The 27,461-nt window shown below is 40.1% G+C and overlaps 1 protein-coding gene across 13 annotated transcripts in view; it reads left to right on the top strand.

Annotated features, from left to right (window-relative positions):
- CAMSAP2 (calmodulin regulated spectrin associated protein family member 2) overlaps positions 1–25,637 on the top strand; it is a 110,437-nt gene extending 84,800 nt beyond the window's left edge. For 8 of the 13 annotated variants that reach the window (XM_070602034.1, XM_070602032.1, XM_070602045.1 and 5 more), the window contains 12 exons: positions 147–286; positions 6,894–6,987; positions 9,089–9,182; positions 12,419–12,501; positions 12,776–12,845; positions 13,160–15,359; positions 17,251–17,387; positions 17,899–18,119; positions 19,095–19,194; positions 19,947–20,062; positions 21,961–22,079; positions 22,709–25,637. In XM_070602034.1, the coding sequence (XP_070458135.1) occupies positions 147–286; positions 6,894–6,987; positions 9,089–9,182; positions 12,419–12,501; positions 12,776–12,845; positions 13,160–15,359; positions 17,251–17,387; positions 17,899–18,119; positions 19,095–19,194; positions 19,947–20,062; positions 21,961–22,079; positions 22,709–23,014 (3,680 nt within the window). In that variant the 3' untranslated portion in view covers positions 23,015–25,637. The remainder of the gene's footprint in view (positions 1–146; positions 287–6,893; positions 6,988–9,088; positions 9,183–12,418; positions 12,502–12,775; positions 12,846–13,159; positions 15,360–17,250; positions 17,388–17,898; positions 18,120–19,094; positions 19,195–19,946; positions 20,063–21,960; positions 22,080–22,708) is intronic. The other 5 variants (XM_070602035.1, XM_070602033.1, XM_070602038.1 and 2 more) reach the window with 1 other exon arrangement.
- Positions 25,638–27,461: the final 1,824 nt, after the last annotated feature.

Below are 27,461 nucleotides of genomic sequence, written 5' to 3' on the forward strand. Positions count from 1 at the left end.
TTCTGTGGAATGACTGCTGTATTTATATGTGTATGTGTGTTAAACAGATTCCACATAATTGTGTATTTGTATTAAGTCACTAATTATGAAATGGATCTCACTGAAATTAACCCAAAGTCATCACCGTCCTCTTTTCCTGTTTGAAGATATTTGTTTGAAAGAAACCATGTCTTTGGCTGATAGCCTGTATAATCTGCAGCTGATTCAAGAATTTTGCCAAGAATATTTGAACCAGTGTTGCCATTTCACCCTGGAAGATATGCTCTATGCTGCTTCATCCATAAAGGTAAATGAATTCTTTTTTCCTTTGCTTTGCTTAAGTTTTTTTAACTAGATGTATAAATGGCCTAGCCACTTTAAGCTTACAAGTTAACTATAATATCAATCAGAAGAGCTTTTGAAAAATCAGTTTTTGTTTGATTTTTCTGCTTATTTTCTGCTTTTTTAGTACACTATTACAGGTTTCTTTTACAACACAAAGCTAAATTTAAAGTTGTAGTACAACGTTGATCTGTTGTCCCAATGTTAACAAAATAAAGGATAAGCCATTAGATGTTTCTGAATCTTAAATAGGTGCTAATGTAGTGGGAGCATAAAGCAAGTTTTGGTTACTGTCAGCACTCAGCAGGACGGCGGAATATGGGGGGGAAGAATCCTCCAGGTTTCAGAACTGGATAAAACCCGGGGAAAGAAGGGAAGGAAATACTGAAATAGTGTGGAAATGAACCTTTGAAGAACGAGTTCCTTTTGTAGCCATTGCGTGTGTCCCTTGCTGCAGAACATCACGCGCTGCCTGTGAGCCTCAGGCTGGTGCTCACTGCCACTGTTTCCAGAAAGATTTCTCGAGCACCTGTGAGCGTTCTAGGTGTTGGGAGAAATCAGTGAACACAGCAAAGATCCCTGTCCCTTTAAAGAACTGACTTTCCAGGAGTGAAGGCAGACACGTCGCAGGCATAGCTGTTCCTGAGCAGCCAGGTACAAGCAGCTGCTCGTTGCAGACTGTCAGGACTTGAGACAACACCTTGTTATTCCCAGCAGCCCACAGCTTTAGAATTCCTCAGGTCTCTGGATACCTGCCGAAAGTGTCCCACTTCTGTTTCAAGGTTTTAGGAATCAATAATCTAAAGGTAGATTTTTTTTAAAAGTCTTGCTGAGAGGAACAACTTTATATCGATCCTAATCATGGTTCTAGTGCCAGCCTTAGTACAAACTGCTAATGGACCCCTCTCGCTGTAATGCTAGTGCCGTGTGAGTCTTTAAATTCTTACTCTCCGGTATCTCTCTTTTTCCTTCACCCATTTCTGGATCACCACCAGGTAGAAGATGGAGCCAATGGTAAAGGCATTTCCAAAATAAGCCACTATTCCTGTTGACCCAAAATAGTGCCTGCTCCCCACTGACACATCAAAAGAAAAACTTTGAGTAATTTTGAAAGTTTACACCTTGCGATTTTTATCAAAATGGAAGTTAGGAAATATTATTTCCATATATATCTTGTTAATGTCTTGTCTGGCACTTACCTGTTAAAAAACTTAAATACTACTGTGATCTCAAAGAAGACAGCTTATTAAATACATTGAGACATAAGATCAATTATATTTGTTTAAGTTGTGTGCCTTAGACTTCCAATAAATACTATATAGGCCTGATGTTTAGATCAACTTAGTCTGGGCATCATCCAGATATAAAGACATTTTCTTAAACCAGGCATATTTAAAATAGATAGTTATCTACAGAGGAGGCTTTGGTTACTTTCTGTATTCTTTGCTAAATTGATTAGAACCATTGCTTTGACTTCAATTGAATTGAATATTCAATTGAATATTTTAAGACTTCAAGCCTTCAAGAGGTTGCTTGGTCTGTGATGCTGGGCACCTCATTGTCACCGTGTTAACTTTAATAATCAGTGTTTATGAGGATGTAGGGAAAAGGCACTCTCTGCCCCCCTAGGTGGAGGTATGAACTGGTGTGGTCTTTTTAGAGGGCAGTTTGACATTAAGCAAATTTAAAATGCACAGGAGGCACGTTTGGGATTGTTCACGGTGGTGAATGGGTGGAAACAATTGATCTTAGTAGGGACACGTTTAAAATGTTTGTAATGTAGTTGAGCTGTTTAAAGGAAGGAGGTAGAGGTATTTTTACTCATACAGAAAGCTCTCCAAGACATTATTAAGTGAAGAAAGTGCAGATCTTGTACATGTATATAGATGGATGGAAAAAGGTCTGTAGAAAGTTGTACAGAATTGTTAACGGTGGTTTCTTCTGAGTGTGGTATTAGGATTTGGGGGAGAGGAGTTAAAGCATACTTTTACTTTTCATTCTGTATTCTGTATATCAGTATTCTTTATTGTTTACATTGTTTAGCAATGTTAATATCTAGCTGCATGACTGTCTTAACTAAAAGAAGGAAAATGATCTTTATGGGAAATGAATTTGATATCATTTGTGCCCTATGGTAACAGATTTATTGCTGTTTAGTCATCATAAATTCAGAAAGAAATGCTCTTCGTAAGCTTTAGTTACTGGGAAAATTATTTCTTACTATACTGACATCTTGTGGCCAAACACAGTACAATTATGTTATTAGGGCAGCTGTCTTACCGAGATGCTTAAAGTATTTTTTCCAGCTTTATTGAGATATAACTGACTTAGAACACAGTGTAAGTTTAAAGTGTGCAAATCACTCCCCACTGTAGCATTAGCTAACACCGCCATCCTGCCACAGAATTACTGTTTGTTTTCTGTGATGAGAACATTAAAGATCGACTCTTTCAGCAGCTTTCAAGGAGATAAACAAACAGTATCATTAACTATCATCATTAGAACCCCAGAACTTACTCATCTGACAACTGGGAGTTTTTATCCTTTGACCAACATCTCCCCATTTCCCCAACCCTTCAGGCCCTGGTAACCACCACTCTACTCTGTTTCTGAGTGCAACTTTTTTCAGATTCCACGTATAAGTGATAGCATTCAAAATTTGTCTTTCTCTGTCTGACTTGTTTCACTTAACATCATGCCCTCAAGGTCCATCCACATTGTCATAAATGACGGGACTTCTGTCTTTCTCATGGCTGAATAATACTCCATTGTATATGCATACCACATCTTTTTTATCCATTTTTCTGTTGACTGACACTTAGGTTGTTTCCATATCTTGGCTATTGTGAATAATGATGCAGCGAACATGGGAGTGTAGATATTTCTTTGAGATCCTGTTTTCATTTTCTTTGGATATATACCAGAAGCGGGATTGCTGGATCGTATGGTAGTTCTATTTTTCATTTTTTGAGGAACCCTCATACTGTTTTCCATAGTGGCTACACCAATTTACATTCCTACTTACAGTGTGCAGGCATCCCCTTTTCTCCACATCCTCACCAGCACTTGTTGTTTCTTATATATATATATATATATATATATATATATTTTTTTTTTTTAAAGATTGGCACCTGAGCTAACATCTGTTACCAATCTTCTTTTTTTTTTCTTTTTCCTTTCTTCTTCTTCTCTCCAAAGCACCCCAGTATATAGTTGTCTATTCTAGTTATAGGTCCTTCTGGTTGTGCTGTGTGGGGCGCCACCTCAGCATGGCTTGACGAGCAGTGCCATGTCCGCGCCCAGGATCCGAACTGGTAAAACCCTGGGCCACCAAAGCGGAATGTGTGAACTTAACCACTTGACCATGGGGCTGGCCCGTTTCTTACATTTTTGGTGATAGCCATTTAACAGGTCTGAGGTGACATCTTACTGTGGTTTTAATTTGCATTTCTCTGGTGATAAGTGATGTTGAGCACCAAGATCCTTAAAAAATTAATTTCCTGTCAACAGACAATTATTGAGCACTTAAACAGTGTTTTTCCAAAAGATATAGACAGTTCAGTTAATTGTATTAGTCGAGTCAAATCTAGCATGAGTACTTTAAATACAATTTTATACTTTGGTTTTAGAAGGTCTTCTGTAGAGGTAAGTATAAAGAAAAAATATAAATCACAATGATATTATTACCCAGAGGTATTCTCTATCAACATGTTGAGGTTTTGCCCACTAGTCTTTTTTGTTACACATTTATTGGTTAATTTATACATACATTCAGTATCTGTTGATCATCTATTATGTACCAGCCACTGTTTTAAACACTGAAGATGTAATGATGAGCGCAAGCTTTGTCCTTCTAGACCTTCTAATCTGATGGGTGAGATGAGGAACCCCGGAGAATGTGGTATTAGATGAAGCTGGAGAAATTACAGAAGGGCCCATCAAGTACCCTCTGGTGACCCATAGTCAGTTTCCCAAGAGCAATGGAAAGAGGAGGGCGTCTTGCATTTTGAAAAGTTTATTTGGCTTCATAAGCCAAAGAAAAAGCTATTGTGTTCCAAACAAGAGATGAAAACAGTTTGAGTCAGAGTAATTATTCTGAAGATGGAAAGAAGTGGGTAGATTCTAGAAATATTTAGGATGCAAAATTTGCAGCTTTGGTGGCAAATTGGACGTGGGAAGGGAGAAAGAAGGAGGTGGAGGTATCAAGGATGACTCCTAGGTTTCTGGTTTGCACACTGGGTTAGTGGTGCTATTTAGTGAGGTAAGATTGGAACAAGGTAGATTTGTGGGAAAGATGACTAATTCAGTTCTGGACATTTGAGGTGCCTTGGAGATATTCAAGAGAAAAGGCTCTGTAGGCCATTGCATATGTAAGTGTAGTCAGTACATTTGGGAGTCATTTGGTAGCTGATGGACATGGAGGCAGTTTTCAAAGAGGAGAAACAGGAGTATCAGATGCTGCTGAGAGGTCACGTAAGATGAAGACTAAAAAACTTGTTTGATTTAGCAACATAGGTAAGTCGTTGGTTACTTGAGCAAATGCTGTTTTGGCAGAATGATGCGCCTGAGTGCCAGACTGGAGTGGATCCGGGGGTAGGAAGGGATGATGTGGAGGCTGTCAGTGGAGGCCTACTCTTAGAGAAGTTTGTGAAGAGGGGAGAACGTGGGGTGAGGAGAAACTGGAGAATGACGAATTACTGAATGAAGGTTTTGTTTTTAATAGGAGAGATTTGAGCATGTTTCAGAGCCAAGTAGGAAGGATTCGGTTGAGGGGAAGAATAAATATATAGGAGAAAGAAATACAATTAAGAATGTAAAGTTTCTAAGAAGACAAGCAGGGATAGGATCCAACATATGTGTTGGATGCCTTAGAGATTATGAGCATTCTCGTTTCTTTTTAAAAAAAAATCACAGATTTTATTGACTGCTTAAAATAGTATGTATTTGTATATAAATGTTTGAATATTCTGGGAATTTATAGTTAAAAGCAAATGCTGAAAGAAGAAGACCCACCAAATTCTATTCAACCCCCTTCCTCATCCTGTGTAACACTCCAGACGCTTACATTCAGCCGCCTGCCTACATGACAAGTCCACGTAGATGTCTGACCAACATCTCCTGAGCTGCCAGGGCTGGCAGCTCGTGACTCCTCCCACTGCCCGTTTCCCCAGTCTTTCCTGTTTCACTAAATGGTACTGTGAGTTGCTGAAGACAAACCTGACTCACCCTTGGTCCTTCTGTTTCCTCACTTCCTACCTGCACAACAGATAGCTCTTTGGAACTATCAAATAAGAGATGACTAGTTGAAAGTCACCACCTTAAATATGAGAAAACAAAGAGGGGCTGGCCCGTGGCTGAGTGGTTAAGTCCTCAGGCTACAGTTCCACGGCCCAGGGTTTCACTGGTTCAGATCCTGGGTGTGGGCATGGCACCACTCATCAGGCCACAGTGAGGCGGCGTCCCACATGCCACAACTGGAAGGACCCACAACTAAAGATACACAGCTGTTTACCAGGGGGCTTTGGGAAGAAAAAGGAAAAATAAAATCTTTAAAAAAACAACAACAAACAGAGAGAGTGGATGACCTCTGAGAGGAAATATACAGAGCCTGGAGGAGCATTCATAATTAACAGGCAGGAAGAAGCCACTGCATCGGGACACCCCTGTTTCCCACGGTGATTTTGAAAACTGAAATTTAACATGAAATAAGACCTCACTCATCAAGTATTAATCAGTTTGATAGTAACAGTTGAATTAGATGCCGAACATCCAGAATTTAAAAGATGTGATTTATTTTAAATAATTGTAAAAACAGATTTTGTATAGTCCAACTTTTTAAAACTTACCAAATGCTTTCAATTAAAATAATTCTTCATATTTATGTTCTTCAGCTTTTATGATGTATGTATTTTAAAATTTAAACTTGTAGTAGAAGTGTGCTTTTTAGGACCCTCTTAATCTTTTAATTTTAAGTCATTTTTAAAAATTATTCACATTTTCAAATAAAAATAATCAAAGTTAAATGATATTTTTGACTTATCCTTATTAATAACTTTTCAAAATTAAGTAGATACATTAAATTCTATAAATAATGTTTTTGTACATTTCAAAATTATTAAGAATTTGCCATAACAGTCTAGAGTCTTTGTGTTATTTAGCACCTGGATTATTGTTGAGTTTAGCATTATCAAGCACATAGATATAATATTTTTAACTAGACACTTGATTACATTTTAAGAAATTTCTAGGCTTCTGGAAAGAGCTTGATTATTTTTTTTAAAGAATAACCACTCTCCAGAGTGTCAAAGGCTGTTGAATACACCTACAGTTAGAGACATTTGTACCTGCAGGCAGCTGGACTGCCCTTCTGGAACTAGAGAAAAGTCAGCACACAGGTTTTGAGTAGTTCTTAGGAATTTTACCTACAGTCACTAATATTCTGTCCTAGATTCTGGACTCCAGGGATGAATGAATGAGATGTAAACCTGTGTTTAGTAAGGAAGCAGAATAGGATTCTGTTTGTCGTCACTCCTTGGCCACCTTTGCTGAGCCCTCTTGCCTCTCCTCTCTAGAGTAACTACTTGGTCTTCATGGCAGAGCTCTTCTGGTGGTTTGAAGTGGTGAAGCCGTCGTTTGTGCAGCCCCGTGTGGTTCGTCCACCAGGAGGTAACCGGTCTTCAATTCTGTGTTCCTGTAGACAAACAAAATGGAGAGTTCGTGTAACCTCACCTGGTGGTTCTTTTAGAGGGAAGCCCGTTGTTATTTCATATTCCAGCTCTTAACCTTGATAACTTCTGAATATTTTGATATTTAAAGCCACTAAGTTCTCTGTGAGAGACAGATCATGTAGGAGAGAGAAAGAAAATGGAGAGAAAGGCTCTGAATTTGAAGCCTTCTGTTGTGGAACTTTTAGCTTTAACTGTTCACCCACTTTCTTCTCTTCCCATCCCTAGCTTTTATTCCCTATTAAATTCTGAGTTTTTAACATTGTTACCCAGAATCCACAGACATTATGATTTGGCTTTAATCTATAATTTGAATTTGCCATTAAACCATAAAGATGTCTGGAGGCCGGCCCTGTGGCCCAGTCGTTCAGTTCGGTGCATTCTGCCTCAGTGGACTGGGTTCGGTTCCCAGATGCGGACCTATACCACTCGTCAGTGGCCGTGTTGTGGTGGCTCACATGCCAAATGGAGGAAGATTGACACAGATGTTAGCTCGGGGTGAATTTCCCTCAGCAAAAAACAAAATAAAAAATACTTTTAAAAAAAGTTTGTTTATATATATTTTTAGACCTAGTAGGTTTTGTGATTATTACAGTATCATGAGCTCTTGATTGCACATAATAAGAACACTAATAAGAAATAAAGGGGTTATTTATAAAGAGCCCTAGAAATAAAGAACAAAAAATCTTCCTGCATTTTCTCTAAAACAAAACAGATTTTCCGTTGGTTTCCATTGTAAAAGCAGAGGTTCAGTTCTCGCTTTGGCATCACATATGCTAAATGCAGAGGTTTATGTCTATAGGGGAAAAATGATCCTAAATCGTAAGTTTAGTCCCACTAAAGAGCTTTCTCCCAGCATAGCTGTGAACTGTGGGACCAGTTCTTTCTTTGGGCTCTGGCTGTCTGGCCCAGCACAAACAGGATTATTGTGCATCCCAGCTGCTTAGGTGCTTTCCTTGGCTGTAAATTTTAGTGTTTTTCTCACCACTACCCTTATTTGTCCCCATCCCTACCACCTCCCCCCGAAAAAAATTATAAAGAAGAGAAAGAAAGAGATCAGGAAGGAGGAAAAAATACATAGTCACTGAGAGGCCTGTCACTCTGCTGAGCAGAAGGAGTTGCTCAGGCAGCCCACGGCATCGGAGGTGAAATTCTGTGAAATAGGCAATAACAAGTATTTAATCTGCTCGTCTCTACGCTGCTTAAGGCAGATTCTGAACAGTGAGCCATTATGTTAAAAAGAATACCTATAAAGCAGTTGAGATCATTCCCTAAGGGCATTAAGTAAAGTCAGGTGTCTTTAATAATTATCGTAACCAGTATTGATACAGCTTTTCACAATTAATATAGAATTTTCATATATATTGCTCTTTCTGATTTCATTGTGAAGCCCACTGTTCAAAATGTTCAGTGGCTGTTACGTTAGGTCTCAAAGGCAAAAAGTAAATTTGAGTCTTCTCCCAGAGTTATTTACAAAAATGTAAACTATAGCAGTGGGTTTAATTATTAACCAATGAAATTCTATCTCTTTTGTTAATTGCTTACCAAAATACCAACTATTGCAAAAGAAGCAAAAATGACCATATGTAACTGAAGTTCTCTGAAAGCTTAGGCAAAAATTAGACACTCAGACTGACTTTTATTTTAAATGTGTGTTTATTTTATGTAGGCCTCCCTCCCCCTGCTGTTAGCCTTAGTCAAGGGAACGTTTTTAAGCCAGAACACTTGAAGAGCTTAAAAAAAATTTTACCTTTTGAAAATTATTTTTAAAAACTTAATGCTATGATTTCTCTACAAGTAATAAGGGAAAATGAGATTAAATTTAAACATTTATTTGTGGTCCAGAATTCTTGAAATAGTGTGGGGTTTCATCAGATTAAGGACTTTTAAAGAAATAAATTACGTGGCCCAATATATAATTTTAGGTTAAAACTCTGGAAAATAAATTTATCAGCAAGTTTAAATAGATAAATGCTAAGTGAATATGCTAAATATGCTACATGCTAAATATGTGATTTTGAGGTTTTTATCTTTTATTGTAGCTGAACCTGTGGACGATATGCCTTCAGTTCCTGTCTTGAATGCTGCCAAAAGAAACGTCTTGGATAGTTCGTGTAATTCTGACTTCACTTCAAGGTAGATTCCAGAGGCTTCATCTGCACTGTTTCCATTCTTCCTTTTTTAAAGATTGGCCCTGAGCTAACACCTGTTGCCAATCTTCTTTTGTTTTTTTTCTCTTCTTCTTCTTCTCCCCAAAGCCCCCCAGTAGATAGTTGTATATTCTAGTTGTGAGTGCCTCTGGTTGTGCTATGTGGGACGCTGCCTCAGCATGGCTTGATGAGCAGTGCCATGTCTGCACCCAGGATCCGAACCAGTGAAACTCTGGGCCACCGAGGTGGAGCACGCGAACTTAACCACTCGGCCACGGGGCAGGCCCCTTCCATTCTATTTACTAATGAAATCAAAATAAAATTTTATTACATTAGAGTTTCAAAAATTTCAGTTGGAGTTTGAACTAAATAAGTTTTAATTAGCTTACCGTATTAAAGCCGTTTTAACTTAAATGTAATTTAATGAAATTTGCTCTGAAATGGATGTTTCTTCAGTAGGCTTTTATGAGTCACAGTGAAAAGTGGAAGAATATATTCTAAGCCCCAAATAACCAGCCTAGAACCAAACTTTTGCTGCCTGACTTGTTTATAATTGAGAACTGCTTAAATGGTACGGCCTCAGGGGGAAATTTTTAAATTCTATTTGGTTTTTTAATGATTTTTTTAATTCTTTGAGGCAGTTTTCCCTGCTGCTTGGTTTGCTGGTTACTGTAGCTGTTAAGAGACCACAATAGAATATTTATTGTAATATTGACTCTTTAATGCTTTAGTTCTTAATATCGGAAGCTCAATTGAAAGCAAAGCAATAAATTTAATATCAGGATAATCCTGACTTCTGACCCAAGTGTATGATAGAGACATTAGTTTGTTAAAAAATGTTTTTTAAAAATGTTTTTAAGTGGCTCCTGTAAGCAGCTTCTCGTGTATTTATTAGAACCTAAAATTTGTATTCACGTTGGACTCTGTAATTTATCTGTTTTTTTTAGTTTAAAATTGATGTATTTTGTGGTTTTTTAGAAATTCAAGCAGATCCATTAAAAGTACATTTAAAAAATTGTAAGAAATTGAAAGTATTTTCTGTATGAATTCTTGGTTTAACATAAAAATATGAGCTTGTGTTGAAGCTGTCCCCCACTCCTCACGTTTGAGAAGTTTCTCTCCCAAGTGCATGTGAGTGAGTGTGAGACTGGAGCCTTGACATAGCCCCTACGACACTCTTAGTACCTCTGGAGGGCTTCTGACCTCTGAACGTTCTGAAGTCTGTAACGCATTTCCTGCAAATTAAGAAAGCATTTTCCTTCCCTTACTCTCTGATTTACTACTACAAATTTTCTTACTACTTCCATCAACTTTGCTATTTTGTAAATATCCCTGAGATTTTCCACAAAGAGGTTAAGATAGAATATTGCTTATCTAGGAGTTTCTCTATATTTTTTCCCATGGGAATCTTTTTTCTACATGTTATTTTCTCATTACTTTCCTGGGTTGGTTACGTAGTGACATTTCTTTCCTTGAAAATTTAGGAAACAGTATTCTAGGTTGTAACTCTCGTACTGTGAAATCTTTAAAATCTCTGAAGCTTTACACTTGAAGACTGTGTTATTCCATAATTATTTTTTCTAGCTAGCTGAGTGGACAATTTTCTACATTCCTAACTCTGGACAATGTCTTAAGGTCCTCCAGAACATTTATCTCTTTTCTCGTTCTCAGACATCTGAGTGGCTACCTTTTTCCTAGTAGAACTTTCTATAACCAAGTGGGTTTCTAAATTCTTTTCCTTGAAGAGTCGTTATGCATCCATCATTCTGGGATCTTGGCAATCCCCTCATTTCTGTACGTCTCCCTACGTTCCACTGTAGCTCTCCCGTTGTAGGACTTTTGAGGACGGAGCCAAGAATTTCTACTCTTCCTGAGAATAATGCAGTCACATCTGCAAGTGTTATTGCACCTAAATTAATGACCTTATGAGAAAAAGAAAACCAAAGGAAGAAGACAGGCAAAGCAGAAGGCATCTCTAGCAGCTTCTCCACACGCTTGGCTACTAGCCTGTTCAGAAGTCATGGAAGATCAAAATCCTCTGTGCAAATGTGAAAGCGAGGCAGTCAGTAGGAATTTACAACACTTCAGCCATTATTTGGGGAAGAAGAAAAGAGTGAATATATTTTAGTTACTAACATGCATGTATTCAGGATTGCCGTCCAGTAGAAACTGGAAATGCTTTCAGAGGGGGGATGATAGAAACAAACACGGCAGGGGAGCAGTGTGCGCATCTCCGATAGTCCTACGTGACTACAGACAAAACTGAGAGAAAGAGATGTGCGGTTTAGGGGAAAAGACACACACAAGCGGATCAGCATTTGCTGTGGACAGACCAGGGTGATGTCCGTTCTTCAGGTGTCGTTGCTTTTGGAGAAGCTCTTTAAGCTTTCCTGAAATAGAAGAATACACTATCGTCATTTACTTTTGAATTCTTCGGTGACTTGTTCATCTTCTCTCAGTTTACATTAGCCAAAAGATGATGTGGTTTGAGAGCTACAGAAGGCACTAGCCCCTGTTCCCCAGTGTGTTCCCGGCTGGTTTTGAGTGGGGATGCTTAACTTCCTCACCTGACTACAAAATGGGCCACGGCAGACTTGAAACTTAGAAGAGAAAAATTAAATTCTGCCCAAATGTTGTTGCAATTTGAGAAATAGACTGTCTCATCCTCTGCAATAATTGGAATAGGATGGAATTAAGTAAGGAGAAATAACAGGAAAGCTTCATATCTTTCTAGGCATTGAGGTCTTCAAGGTGCAGCTCACTGTATTAGTTTTGAAGTAACTGTCAGAGATGTACAGACATAGGTCCGTGAGCAGGAAGGCTGCCAGGGTCTTTCATAAGGGTTTATTAGACTTAGAGTTTCTAGAGATTTTGGGTTCGACCAAAATATTTCATACTGACAGCTTTCACGTGACTTCTTTATTTCTTAATTTTTCTATTTGTAAAATGAGAATAATATGCTATATTTTATCTTGCAAGGACATTGATAGTTATCTGAAAGTATTTCAGAATCTTTGGCTAAAAGACATAAAATACATAGAAATGTATATAATTACGGCCATTCTTTGGTTGAAACAATATATTATGTTTTCTTCTATTTTTTTTATTTGGGATGGAGACTCAGAGCTGATAGTGGTGTTCCTAATTGCAGCCATTCTATAGAAAACTTAGATTAAAGAGAGAAATCGTATTGTAACATTTTTAATCTATTTTACATTGCAGTGGAGAAGGAGCTGCTCTTACACACTCTCATCATCATTTGCCTTCTAGACACTCACGTCCCCAAGCTCATTCTGCAGCCTCAGGTAATATATTTGAAAAAGCCTAGGAAATGGTTGAGAATAAATGTCAATAAACAACTATGCAGTCTTTTTTTCTGAAAAGTGTTATGTACACACTAAAAGGTTGGTCTGTTTCTCTCTGCTTGCTTTTCTTTATATAATGATCTCTGTTTCTCCATATGTACCTACTTACTTTTTAGTGCTATTAATGAATCCTCAAATATGTGAAATCTGTTCAATTGCTATAAGTTAAAATTTTTTATGTGATTTACTGACTTTTTCTTTTTTGCGTTTGAAGGAGGAATTAGAAGGTCTTCATCTATGTCATATGTTGATGGGTTCATAGGGACGTGGCCCAAAGAGAAAAGGTAAGCAAAGAGAATTATTTTTAGTATATTCACATTATCAAGAAATGCTGATTCTGTCTCTCTTTAGTCGTTAGCCAAGTTGCAGTGGACTTTTAATTAGTACCTGATTTTGAAAGGGCAGCAGAGTAGTCAGACGACAGAGGGACCAACGGGCTAACTAAGGGGAAGCCTGGTGCCTGGCCTTGCCTTAAGGACAGTATGACTATGAGAAATGGAGGCAGAAAGGACGTACAGTTTCTATGGTCGTCGTCGTTCAATGATACAAACCATTTCTTTTCTGAGGTTATTTAAAGACTTTCTCTTTAAATGTTTAGGTCATCAGTGCATGGAGTTTCCTTTGATATTTCTTTTGATAAGGAAAATACTGTACCAAGATCCACCCCAAACCGAGGGATCATTCGTTCTATTAGCAATGAAGGACTTACTCTGGACAACAATCGTGTTTCTAAAAACATTAGGAAAAATTTGTCCTTCAAGCCAGTAAATGGAGAAGAGGAAGAAGAAAACATTGAAGAAGAACTTAATTTAGACTCTTACAGTGACCTTAAATCTTACGTGGCCCTCAACACAAATGAACTAAATTCTAATGAGAACATTCATTACAAGCTTCCAAATGGAGCTTTACAAAACAGGGTCCTTCTGGATGAGTTTGGCAATCAGATCGAGACACCGAGCATTGAAGAAGCATTGCAAATAATTCATGATACTGAGAAATCTCCCCGCACACCCCAGCCAGACCAGATTGCTAATGGCTTCTTTCTTCACCGCCAGGAAATGAGTATCCTGAATTCAAATATCAAGCTAAGTCAATCCAGTCCTGATAACATGACTGACACAAAAGGTGCCTTGAGTCCCGTAACTGACAATACTGAAGTGGACACTGGCATTCATGTCCCTTCAGAAGACATTCCTGAGACTATGGATGAAGACTCTTCTTTGAGAGACTATACTGTAAGCTTAGACTCTGACATGGACGATGCATCTAAGTTTCTTCAGGATTACGATGTGCGAAGCAGCAACCCCCGAGAAGCTTTGAGTCCGTGTCCCAGCACCGTGAGCACCAGGTCGCAGCCGGGCAGCAGTGCCTCCTCCAGTTCCGGAGTGAAGATGACCAGCTTTGCAGAACAGAAATTCAGGAAACTGAATCATACAGATGGAAAAAGTAGTGGAAGCAGTTCTCAAAAAACAACACCAGAGGGCTCTGAACTTAATATTCCTCATGTGGTTGCCTGGGCACAAATTCCAGAAGAAACAGGCCTTCCACAGGGACGGGACACAACCCAGCTGTTGGCCTCTGAAATGGTGCATCTTAGGATGAAGCTAGAAGAAAAGAGGCGGGCTATAGAAGCCCAGAAGAAGAAAATGGAAGCCGCTTTTACTAAACAGAGGCAGAAAATGGGCAGGACAGCATTTCTTACTGTAGTGAAAAAGAAAGGGGATGGCGTTTCCCCTCTTCGCGAGGAAGCAGCTGGTGCAGAAGATGAGAAAGTGTACACTGATCGAGCAAAAGAAAAGGAATCACAAAAAGCTAATGGGCAGAGGAGTAAGTCCCTGGCGGATATAAAAGAAGGCATGGAGAATCCTCCAGCCAAATGGCTCAAGTCTCCGACAACCCCCGTTGATCCAGAGAAGCAGTGGAACCTGGCCAGCCCCTCGGAGGAAGCCTTAAATGAGGGGGAGATTTTAGAGTACACGAAGTCCATTGAAAAGTTGAATTCATCCCTGCATTTTCTGCAGCAGGAGATGCAGCGCCTGTCCCTCCAGCAGGAGATGCTGATGCAGATGCGGGAGCAGCAGTCCTGGGTGATCTCGCCCCCGCAGCCCTCCCCACAGAAGCAGCTCAGAGATTTCAAACCGAGGCAGGCAGGCCTGTCGTCAGCCATCGCACCGTTCTCGGCAGACTCGCCTCGTCCCATGCACCCATCTCCACAGTCTTCTAACAGGAAAAGCGCGTCTTTTTCTGTTAAAAATCAAAGGACTCCTAGGCCAAATGAACTAAAAATAACACCCTTGAATCGAACGCTGACACCGCCTCGGTCTGTGGATAGTCTTCCTCGGCTAAGGAGGTTCTCGCCAAGTCAAGTTCCCATTCAGACTAGGTCCTTTGTGTGTTTTGGGGATGATGGAGAGCCTCAGTTAAAGGAATCCAGACCTAAGGAGGAAGTTAAAAAGGAGGACTTGGAGTCCAAAGGGGCTTTGGAACAGCTGGAACATAATCTGGAAGAAAAGGAGATGAAACCTCTTGAGTCAACGGTTTCTGAAGTCCTGTCACAGCCTATCACAGAGACTGTGTGTCTGACCCCAAATGAGGACCAGCTGAATCAGCCTGCACAACCTCCTCCTAAACCTGCGTTCCCACCCACAGCTCCTAAAAATGTCAATCTGATTGAAGTTTCCCTCTCCGATTTGAAACCTCCTGAAAAGGCTGATGTATCTGTTGAAAAATATGACGGAGAAAGTGATAAAGAACAATTTGATGATGACCAGAAAGTCTGCTGTGGGTTCTTTTTTAAGGTAAGGCTAACCTGCGTGGTTTTCGCTGTCTCCCTCTGATGGGTTTGGTTTCTTTAGCTGGCATTCTTCCTTCAGGAGCATGCCCTTTTCTCACCAGTCTGCCATTAATCTGAAGACATGTTTTGGTCCTCCCCTGGTGGACTGCAGTAACTTTCAAGCACCCTGCGATTTCTGGAACAGTCCTCCTTTCCTCATGTTCCCGGGGCCTGTTTAGATATGCTGTTTCTGCCTCTCCACCTCTCTCACTTCCACAGAAGCCTTCCCTTTAAAGGGGGGAGATGTTCAAGACGTAAAAATACACTAGAATAGACTTACAGGCAATGCCAAGTCATGAGCTTTTTACAAATTGGGAATAACTCTTTGAAGAGATCCGAATAAATTTAAGGTTTAAAAAATTTTTTTTTAATGATTTTATTTTTTTCCTTTTTCTCCCCAAAGCCCCCTGGTACATGGTTGTATATTCTTAGTTGTGGGTCCCGCTAGTTGTGGCATGTGGGACGCCCCCTCAGCGTGGCTTGATGAGCAGTGCCATGTCCGCATCCAGGATCTGCCTCTGTTTAGTAAAAGCGGCTTCCATTTTCTTCTTCTGGGCTTCTATAGCCCGCCTCTTTTCTTCTAGCTTCATCCTAAGATGCACCATTTCAGAGGCCAACAGCTGGGTTGTGTCCCGTCCCTGTGGAAGGCCTGTTTCTTCTGGAATTTGTGCCCAGGCAACCACATGAGGAATATTAAGTTCAGAGCCCGTTTCTTCTCCATCGCTTCCCTCCGTCCCCTCTCCATCCCTTCCCTTCATTTCCGCTCCATTGCTTCCCTTCCCTCCATTTCTTCTCCACGCCTTCCCTTCCCTCCGTCCCCTCTCCATCCCTCCCCTTCCCTCCATTTCCATATCGTCACTGCCCCTTTACTTTACATAGTAAAGTGCCTGGCACATTGCAGAGTGTATGTAGTTTGTTAGATACAGACATGTGAATGTTTGGACCGATGGTTTGAGTGGCAGCATCTGACTTTCTCCATTCAGATCTCCTCTCTCTCTGGGCTCCTATGCAAAAACGCCTTGTTTGAATCTCTTCCCCGAAGGTGCCATATCTTTTTTCATATTGTATTTTAATACCTGTATGCTTGGCACTGTGTTGTAAATATATCAGAACCCAGGATACACTTGTTGACTTATTACAAGGAGTCGTTAAGACAGTGAACCGTTTCTGCAGCTTGTTATACTTTCCTGAATTCTGAAGCATTTTGGAAGCTCTCTGAAAACTGAGGCTGTCCCTAAGGATTCAGGTAGAAACTGAGGCAGGCTCAGAGGCCTGCAGATCATGAACCAGCTCTCAGATTGAAGGAACTTTAGACGAGGAGTCTTATATCCATCTTCTCTTTGAAGGAAAAACTTCTTCGATATAGTTCAGAACCAATCAAGCAAACTGTCAGAACCTCAACTTAAAAAAATCATTGCAGTAGTTTCATTTATGTGATACAGCTTTGGGTAGCTAATTGTTTGGTATTTCTGCTTGAGTGTTCTTTATTGGGCATGTATTTTAAATACAATTTAAATGGAACTTTAGAAATTGGGGAAAACGCTCCACTCTTAGTTATTTATTAGGGTCCAAAAAAGCTCTGTCCTTTTTTTCCTTTTTGTGGTTGTTCTTTGCTAACTTCCTAGGTTTTGAAAACATGTAATTAACTTAAAGTGTACAGTTTACTTGGTAGAACTATTATGACTTTAATTCATTTTTTCCTTCATAATTTTGGGAACATGTCCATATATGGTGGGGTTGGAATAAGGTTGAACAGATTGTTCAGTTATGAAAACCACTAACTGTGACCACAGCAGTTGAAAATGAGAATACGGTACATAACACATGTCATCTTTTTCAATGAAATTCATTCTTAGGATGATCAAAAAGCGGAAAATGATATGGCAATGAAACGGGCAGCTTTGTTGGAGAAGCGATTAAGAAGGGAGAAAGAGACTCAGCTTCGGAAACAGCAGCTGGAAGCGGAGATGGAGCATAAGAAAGAGGAGACAAGGTAAGGGGCCTGCGGTCCCCGCTCTGCCGCTGAGATGAGTGTGCGCGGGCGTGTTTAGAAGTTTGTAAGTATGTGCTCGAGGAGGCAGTTTCTCATTAATTTTTTATTAACAGATTTTTCAGAGACCTTTGCAGTATATGTAGACAACTGAACTAATGCTAATTTTTGGTGCTTTTTAGAAATTCATTTTCCCAAAGTATTACTTGATTGTATATTTTTATCCTAAGTTTGAGGCATTTCAAAATAAAGTGCTCCAGAAACATTAATTTAAAATAATTTCACTAGGTTTTATACACACTCACATATTTTTTTAAAGTAGTTATTTGATTTATTAATGGTATATTTATATACATTTTAATGACCTAAATTATCTCAGGTATGTTTTAAATGAACCATTTATTCCCAAAGTGCTGAAATACAATAATTCTCCCTTCTCACATCAAGTACATGCTCCCCAGTGTCTGTTTTCTTTGGTATGTAGAATAAGAAATGTAACCATTTGGTTTCTTAGGCGTAAAACTGAGGAAGAACGTCAGAAGAAAGAAGATGAGAAAGCACGCAGAGAGTTTATTAGGCAAGAATATATGAGGCGAAAACAGCTGAAACTAATGGAAGACATGGATACAGTAATTAAACCCCGGCCTCAAATAGCAAAACCCAAAAAACAGCGCCCAAAATCTATTCACAGAGATCACATTGAATCTCCCAAAACACCAATAAAAGGTCCTCCAGGTAACACAGCTTATTGTGAAGAGTCTGTTCATAGAGACACCAGCCTGGTTTGTCCTGCTAACTTGACTGTGCTTTGGTACGCTGCATTGGACGCGCCGTTTGAGGCTGTGCGTGCTCCTCATTGCAGAACCAAAATGAGCAAATGCAGTTTGTTATGACTTACATGTATTATGTGTGCATGCATATATTCAATAGAACGAATGTGAATGCTGAGAAATGCAATGTAAGTACTAACCGGTTAGGAAACGCTGCTTCTGATGTAATCTCCCTGAATTATTTACTAACCTTTCTATACGTGTAGATTTAAGGATAAACGTTGTGTGCATGAAATGTATAAGAAACAGGTCACTATGAGGAATATAAGATGAAGAGTTCCTGAGTCCCTTCTTTAAGATAGGAATGGTCAAAAACCCAAATTTATACTTTTGGAGTTGAGAGAATATATCTTTTTTTAAAAATTCAACATTCATACTCATTTTTAAAAATATTTATTTTATTAAAACTAAACTCTAGGGAATATTTTAGAGAATTCCCATAGTTATTCTAAAACTCAGGGGAAAATAACATAACACTGACTGTTTAAAGAAAACTGTGTCTTTTCTAGTCAGTGAAATTTTTCGATACCCAGTATTGGCTGAAATTAATAAATTAATTTTCCACCTAGGAATCAGATATTCCTAAATATATTTTTTCCTGTTAATTGTTTTTCTTATGATCACAATATCATGTCTCATAGTACCACTTTCCTTTTGAATAAGTCCGAATGACAATTTTATCAGTATTTCTTAAAAATAGGCTCATTGCTAATTTTAAATAAAGTATGCATATATGCATGCAGGCATATTATATGTTTCGATTAAGAGTAAAGAAAGGAAAAGAAACTACAGAAGCTCCATTTTCATATGCTGGTGTTATCTAATGAACAGACTCTTTTCTAGTTGCTCCTTTTAAATTTCTAATTTTGTTTTTATTCAGGATCACGAATTTATCGTGTTTTTTCAGTCTCTAGCCTTTCTTTGGCGTCACTGAACACAGGCGATAACGAGAGTGTGCTTTCAGGCAAGAGGACACCAAGGTAAATCCATAATGTGAACATTTTTCATAGAAAAGAATATGTTCCCTGAAGTTACTTTTTTTTAAATGAATAATTATAATCACAAATTTTTATAAGTTTTGCTGATAAGGATCGTTTGGGTTTCTGTATATATAAAATATAAAGAGGTCTTTTCATCTTTCACCGTTTCTTGTAGAATTTTAGAATCCTGACCTTGATAAGATACTTTTTATAAACTGTAAAACATTAACCGTAGTTACTCCTGTGGCTGATAAAATCACCAGTCTGAGAAAGCTCACTGTGTGTGTGCTGCCAGCCTCACTGGCTCGTTCCCACCTGACGTGGAGAGTTTCCCCATTAGAATAAGTCCAAAGGAGGTCACCTGGGACATAGGAAGATCTCTTGTGCACTCTCTCTCTCTAGGATATAGATTAGAAGACAGTATTTCATTACCTTCTACTATAATACCCATATAAAAACGAATGTTTCTAGTGACAGTTATCAGCTCTGAGTTCTCCTCTTTGTACTACCATCTGTTGCATTAATTGCCATTTTCATATGGAAGAACATTGATTCTTTCAGTCAGCAGATGTTTCTAGAGTGCCTCCTACGTTCTAGGCACTTGGATGGATAGCTGTGAATAAGACAGTTACTACCATCTTCTTATTTTTAAGCCTCTAGGTTGATTTTGGTTGGTACTCTCTCATAGACCCTTCTGACCCCCAAATGTTCTTTCTCTGTTTGAGACACAAAATATTTTATTTACTATTTAGATCAGAGTCTGTAGAAGGCTTCTTATCTCCAAGTCGTTGTGGCAGTCGAAACGGAGAAAAAGACTGGGAAAACGCGTCAACCACTTCTTCAGTGGCTTCGGGAACAGAATACACAGGTCAGCGTCTGTCCGTTTTAATTTAACTCAGTAATGAAGATAGATAAAGGCAGTACTAAAGCGCGTCTCCTCGGCTCACTTCTCGGTCTGAACGCGGGAGACTGATCACAAACGGTACATGCGGGTGGTCACTTGCAGGCAGGTCAGTCTCATGGTCCAGTTCCGTGTAGGGAGACAGTGACCTGTCCCAGGACAAGTGAGACACGTTTCTAAACCAAATGAGCAGTACTGCCTAGACCGCATCCTGCTGCGTCCCTCTTGAAAATGCTGGCCTTTTCCGTGTTGTAGTTTGGGTCTGGAGGAGTTTTAGAGAGGTTCTATCAGCAGTACACAGGTGCTGTGTACTGAGGAAGGGCTGGAACCCATGAAGTCCTCTCTCTAACGTTGGGATTTCTGGTATCTAGACCTGTGCATCTTTAAAAAGCATTAAGAGGCTCTAAAAGATGAGAGGAATGCATTGGATCTGGGAGGACATCAGCCTCACATATCCCCATCAAGTCCTCTTTTGGCCTGTTGGGTAGGCATCGTTGAAATAAAAGCAAATTGAAGAATAGAATGTAAGAACGCTCCTAAAGAAATGAAGCAGGAGAGGGGCCGGCCCCGTGGCCAAGTGGTTGGGTTCACGCACTCTGCTTTGGTGGCCCGGGGTTTTGCCGGTTCGGGTCTGGGGCATGGACATGGTGCCACTTGTCCAGCCGTGCTGGGGCAGCGTCCCATGTGCCACAGCTGGAACGGCCCACAACTAAAAATACACAGCTATGTACCAAGGGGCTTTGGGGAGAAAAAGAAAAAAATAAAATCTTTAAAAAAAAAAAAGGAAATGAAGCAGGAGAGAACGTGAGAAGAAATGTGAGCAACTGTCGAGCACTAGGATGGAAAGGCCCAGGAGAACACGCGTGGGAGAGCAGAGGCCCAGGAGGGTGCCTCCGTCTGCTCGTGGCCTACCCCAGTGGAAGCCCTGTAGAGCCCTGTAGAGCCCTGTAAAGGCCTGAGGAGCTTCTGACTTGCTAACCTTCCTGTGCGCTGCGTTCTGTGGCTTTTAACGCAGCCTCCTGCGGCCAGTCCGCCAGCCTCACAGCCTGGGAGTGGGCAGCGCTTCCTTCTTACTCCCTCTGCTTCTCTGCTGTGCCGTCGGACAGTCCCACTTGCCAGGCACTGTTAAACCCTGAGCGACAGAGCTGCAGTGGTGCCGGCCCAGCTCGTACTGGCTCTCGACCGATTGTTAAATTTCGGGAGTTATGCAGGCTGTAGAGCCGCTGGAGGGTTGAAACCAGCCCTGGCGGGAGGATTTTATGCCCCAGAGGCAGGCGATCAGGGCTAATGGTTCTTCCCAAAGAACTAGTGTTTCAGCACACTCCTGAGGGTGAGGCACGGTGCTTGCCGTCCAGGACAGTGCGGTTAGTGTGAGGGAGCAGGGGAGTGCACTGTACTAGCCTTCGTGAGTAGGAATTTGCCGGGAAAATGGCAGAAAGTGCTTCTGTGCTTTGAGACTAAGGAGCACCGTTGGTGGAAAAAAGGCTAAAAACCCCAGAGGTATGGAAGGAGAAGATGAAGCTTTTTCTTGTCTTTTTAAAAGCTTAAATTACTGATGGACCCATTCTGCTTTAAGCTTACCAGTGACCTTACCAGACTTGAGAAAGAAGGTGACAGAGCAACATCTGATTTCCAGCACTGCTCTCCCAGAGCAGCCTCAGGAGGCCACAGAGCATCCTCAAGATGTGTCCCTGTGAGGGCCAAGCAAGGTTCTGACTGCACAGCAGGCCAGGGGCCTCCAGGCACAGGAGCTGGTTTCTGTTACAGTGTTTCATCAGTGTAGGGACAATTGTATCATTTAAACAGAGCAGTGTTGCCGACTTAGGAATGCTGTTTTTCTTGTTACTGTTAAATTCTTACTGCAGGACCAAAGCTCTACAAAGAACCCAGCGCAAAATCCAACAAGCACATCATACAGAACGCTTTAGCTCATTGCTGTTTGGCTGGAAAAGTAAATGAGGGTCAGAAGAAAAAAATACTGGAGGTAAGCGTGTTTGCATGAAAATTAAATTGGGCAACATTCTTAAATTGTAGGAGTCTTCTCTTTCAATTCAAGAGAAATTACTATTCATAGGCTTCTAGAATTTCAACAGCATATAAACATCTGTAGCTCTGTTTCAATTATTAGATTGAGTTAGTCCCCTCTCCAGTGGGCTTCCGGAAGACTGCAGGCTTAACTAAAGACCAGGAGTGGACTTCGATGATAGTATGAAATGATACGCTATCTTCTTGCCCAGATGCCCTTAGTTGTAAGTGTAGATAACGTGATTTTCCTTCTCTAAAATGAAGCCCGCCAGAGCCTGGCCGTGAGTAGCAGACGGTGGCACAGTGTCAGGGTTTAGCGGAGGCCTCGTGTGGGGAACAGTCTGCTGCAGGATTGCAGCTCCACACAGCCAACCGGCCCTCAACAGAGAGGTGTTTGCCTGCATCTTTCATTAGTGCGCTTTGCTTTTATAAAACGCATCTTATTTGGGCTATTGAAAATTTATATTTTAAATTAAATGTCATAAAATTTGACCCAAAAATGTAACACAATCGCATAAATTTGTATGCAGTGAAATGTTTACTGTTGTTTTTCATTGTTGTCGTTTTGTTTTGTTTCTTATTCTAAAGGAGATGGAGAAGTCAGATGCCAACAACTTCCTGATCTTATTCCGGGATTCAGGCTGCCAATTCAGGTCTTTGTATACTTATTGCCCGGAAACTGAAGAAATTAATAAACTGACTGGGATAGGCCCTAAATCTATCACTAAAAAAATGATCGAGGGGCTTTACAAATATAATTCTGACAGGAAACAGTTTAGCCACATACCTGCTAAAACTTTATCTGCCAGTGTTGATGCAATTACCATCCACAGCCATTTGTGGCAGACCAAGAGACCAGTGACACCCAAAAAACTGCTACCCTCTAAAGCATAGGAGCTGGGAGATACTCGCTTCAGAACATTTGTGGTAAATTTGCACTTCATCTTTCCTGCCTGTAGAACACCTTTCTAATTGCCAACAAGACTTTCATTCATTGAAACTGCACACTAAGCTCTGTTGTCAGGAACAACTGGAATGTAACCACAGTATTTTGGAGTGCAGAAGCTTTTCGCTTAGGTGATCAGCGACAAAGGAAGTGTTTTGATTCACAAACGGAGATTTGTGTCATCGGGTTCACCTGCTTGATGTTCGATACAGTGAAGCACTGAATTCTCATGGACACTAATTGGACTTATGGTTGCAATATGGTTAAGGTGACAAATTATGTGTTTTATTTGTTGCTTTTTTTTTTTTTTTTAACTTTTTAATGTACTTGCTCGTCTTCAGACGGTTTATTTTGCTATTTTTCTCTCCTGGGGATTGAGTCTAAGATAGCTTTTACGTTGTTTCATGTGGAGATCATGAGAGTAGGAAATACGCCTTCAGAGGTAACTGGCACCTTTCTTATGATGCTGAGAGAAACACTAGTGTCTAGTTTTACAGTAACCTCATGTTTTAATGTTGTTAGAGCATTTGCGAGAGTTATTCTACTAAGTATTTACAATTCTGTATTTATTATTCACTCAAGTATTAACATTTCTCCATTAAATAAGAGGAGGTGTTGTAAAGAGCTGCTAGTAGGTTCGCTTAAACCACGAGCTTAACCAAGAATATGTTATACCAAGTTGCTGATTCAATCAGTGCTGTTTTTACACCGCTTTTGGCCAACTCAGAATAATTTAGATTGTTCTTTTAACAGGAAAGGCTTTCTATCTCTTTTAAAGTGAGTCACTTTATCAGCTGGCAGAAGTGAATGGCGCTTTGAGAGTAGTCTTTCCGTCTGAAGATGTAGGACTTCCTGCCACGAGTTCTCCAGAGGTCTTTGCATTATATTTATAACTGATAGAAAATTATATTTAGAATTTTTAAACATGTACAAAGGGCTACATTTTACTTTTAAGATAGCTTCACGTTATTTTACTTAGATTGAGTTTTTCTTCTTCTGGACCCTTGTCAAGTGGAACAGCTTAGGTGGCGTGCACGCTTGAACTCCTCTCCGTGGTCTTTGTTCCTTTCCTAGTGCACGGCGGAGGGCTAGTGGGGAAATCTTCATTCTCAGGAAAAGACTTGAATGATATGTGACCCTGTTATGTTTCAGTGTTGTGACAACTGTGTGGACTTAGGGAGAAAGACAGTATTTATCATAAATGAGATGCGTAGTATGTTTTCTTTCATGGGAAGTAGAGACTAAAATATATCCATTTCTCTAATTGAGTTGTTTAGAGAAATTACTAATATCTTATATGATGTATTTACTTATTTTAAAAAAAGAGAAGGAGATGCCCTGAACTGTACTTTTCTGTTGTTACAGCAGTACATCTGGGTTATCAACATGTTCTCAAATGGTGTCAATATTTTACTGTAATTTATGTTCTTATATTTATGTATATTGGTTAAAACTGTAAAAAAAAAAATTCGCAGATTTTTTTCCAATACTTTGCAAGATATATGTGTAGCTCAAAACTATTTGTGATCTACTGTTTGCATGTAAGAGACCAGGATATGTAACTCTTATATTTTAAGTGTATACATACTGTGTATATAATATATGAATATTAAAAATGGGAAATTGCACATTTTACCTTTCAGACAAGTTTCTATTACAGCTAGAAGGAAATGATTGTCAAATACATGTTTAGATTAAGACTAGTTTAAAAAAGTAGTAAATGAATCTAACCAAATGAGGTAAATAAGAGTCAAAAGGAGAATTAATCAGCATTTCACATTACTAAATTTGTTCTTTTCAACCAATTAAATTCCCCTTATCAAAGCAGTCTTCTTCATGATACTACTTGGCCATTCAGTTTTTAAAAATTGAGTGCAAGACAACGGAGGGAAGTATTTAAAACTAAACAGGACTACCTTTTATTCTGAAATTAGGCGTGTCCAACCGTGAATGTCCATAGTGTCTGGAGGCGGAATGTGAGTGTTGCCACACAAGTTCATTGCTCGCAGTGGAATATTTTACTTCACTCATGCAGAAGGAATATGGGTATATTTCTTTAAGTCTGCAGGGTTTTTTAAATTATGGTGCAGCTTTTTTTTGTTTTTTGAATTATGTTTTAAAAACTATACAGATGAAAATTATGCCATTTCGTAAAGTCTGGAGGTTTTCATAAACCTTATTGAAACACACTGGTGCTTTCACATTGAAGGTCAAATTAGGACGATAATTCTGCGCTTAAGTTTGCCAAACGCTTCTCACAGTTGCCGGTGCAGCCTGTCAAGTTCTGCCACTCGACACAGCTTTGGGAAGCTTTCAACTCCTCCCGGCCTTTCAGGGTTGTTTTAGAATGACTGTTACAGTGTTTATTTGGCTGTTTAAAGCCGAATTCTGCTTTTTAATTATGGTTTCCTGGACACTGTGGGGCAATGTACGGCATATGGTGTGTTCACCTGTCCACTCGAGCGCGTTGCGTACAGGTTTTCAAGATGCTGTGCTGTAAAGGCGGTCATGTTTGCTATTTCCTGGCACACTGTAGTTCCCCTTTCATTTCAATAAAAGCATGGCACCAAACAACGCCTTTCTGTTTCTTGAATAAAATGTGTTTTCCTTGTACTGTTATTGGAACTTGAGTGAACTCAGCATATGGTTTTCCTGTCTCTTAACCCGTGTTTAAATTAACAATTCGAATAGTCATCAGAGGCAACTTTTAATAACATCAGACATTGTTTGAATACTGACTTAAGGCAATGTTAGGAAGTCTGTATCTTTCTGTGCTCAGCTCAGACAGTCTACGTAGTAGTGTATAAATGTTTGTGCTCCTCTTACATTAATCTTCTCCGTATTCGCTTTCTTTTGGTGAATTAATAATTAAAGTGTGCCAGAGTTAACACTCTGCACCTTTGAAAATGAATGCCGAATGAGCTCACTGATCCACTGCCGACCGGGGAAGCCCATTCTTGGTTGTTAGTCTCTGAGTTACAGTTTGATTTTGCTGACTCTGCTCATGCAGATCAGAGCCATTAAGGAAAAAAGACCTAACGACCAAAGAACGGTCTTCATACATAATTACATATCTGAAGAAGGATCTGCAGTCGCCCAACATAAGCGTGGTTCTCTACCTTCAGATGCTTTGGTAGGATAAGCTTCAGAACAGAGCTATGCTGCCACAATGTTTTCTGAGACTTTAACTTTCAAACATAAAAATATTTAACCATAGACTCAGGCAGTCTTAGACAAGTATACACAGACCATGGCCCCCGAGCGCACACACACAGTTTGAGTGTGTTCCCTGACCTGGCTAATCCATCGTTCTTAACCAGGGCAGAGGAAGACGCTCTGTCGTGCATGGGAGCAGACGTCTTTATTTCATAACCTGTCTACACAGAGAGATGATAAGAATACCACCCAGAGAAGGAAACAGCTGTAAGGCTCTGACTGAGGACTCAGACATCAGAGAAACACATCTGTAAAACGAGTGTGACATTCACAGTGAATAGATGCTTACAAAATAGGTCTGTATCTCCCTCAATGGCAGTTTTGCCTTTGAAAGAAACAAATGAGAAATTAATGATTTCGTATTGTTGGGTGGGGTGGCGGGGGTTGGTGCACGGGTTGGTGTATCAGAGCTGGCAGAGATAAGGAGATCTAGAATCTACTTTCAGCCATCTTCTTTGCATATGTGGGTGTACAGCCTTCTCGCACCTCAGTACCCCGAGTCCAGGGGCTTAGAAAACGAGAGTTAGTTTTGTGCATGTATTTAAGGAATTTTTTTTTTAAGTTTGGCACCTGAGCTAACATCTGTTGCCAGTCTTTTTTCTTTTTTTTTAAAGATTGGCACCTGAGCCAACAACTGTTGCCAATTTTTTTTTTCTCTGCTTTTTCTCCCCAAATCCCCCTTGTACATAGTTGTAAATGTTTTAGTTGTGGGTCCTTCCAGTTGTGGCATGTGGGACGCCACCTCGACGTGGCCTGATGAGCAGTGCCATGTCTGCACGCAGGATCCGAACCAGCGAAACCCTGGGCCACCAAAGTGGAGCGTGCGAACTTAACCCCTCGGCCACAGGGCTGGCCCCAGCCAATATTTTTTTTTCTCTGCTTTTTCTCCCCAAATCCCCCCAGTACATAGTTGTATATTCTAACTGTGGATCCTTCTAGTTGTGGCATGTGGGATGCGGCCTCAGCATGGCCTGATGAGTGGTGCCATGTCCGTGCCCAGGATTCGAACCGGCGAAACACCGGGCCGCTGAAGCGGAGCATGCGAACTTAACCACTCGGCCACGGGGCCGCCCCTGTGCACGTATTTAATATCACTGTGGTATTTGTAACTAAAGTTACCTCCATCCGCAGGGATTCTGTGTATGTCAGAAAAAAATGATTTACTTTTCCATTGAAGAG

This window comes from Equus przewalskii, chromosome 31, assembly GCF_037783145.1.
Source record: "Equus przewalskii isolate Varuska chromosome 31, EquPr2, whole genome shotgun sequence".
In the NCBI taxonomy this organism is placed as follows: Eukaryota; Metazoa; Chordata; class Mammalia; order Perissodactyla; family Equidae; genus Equus; species Equus przewalskii.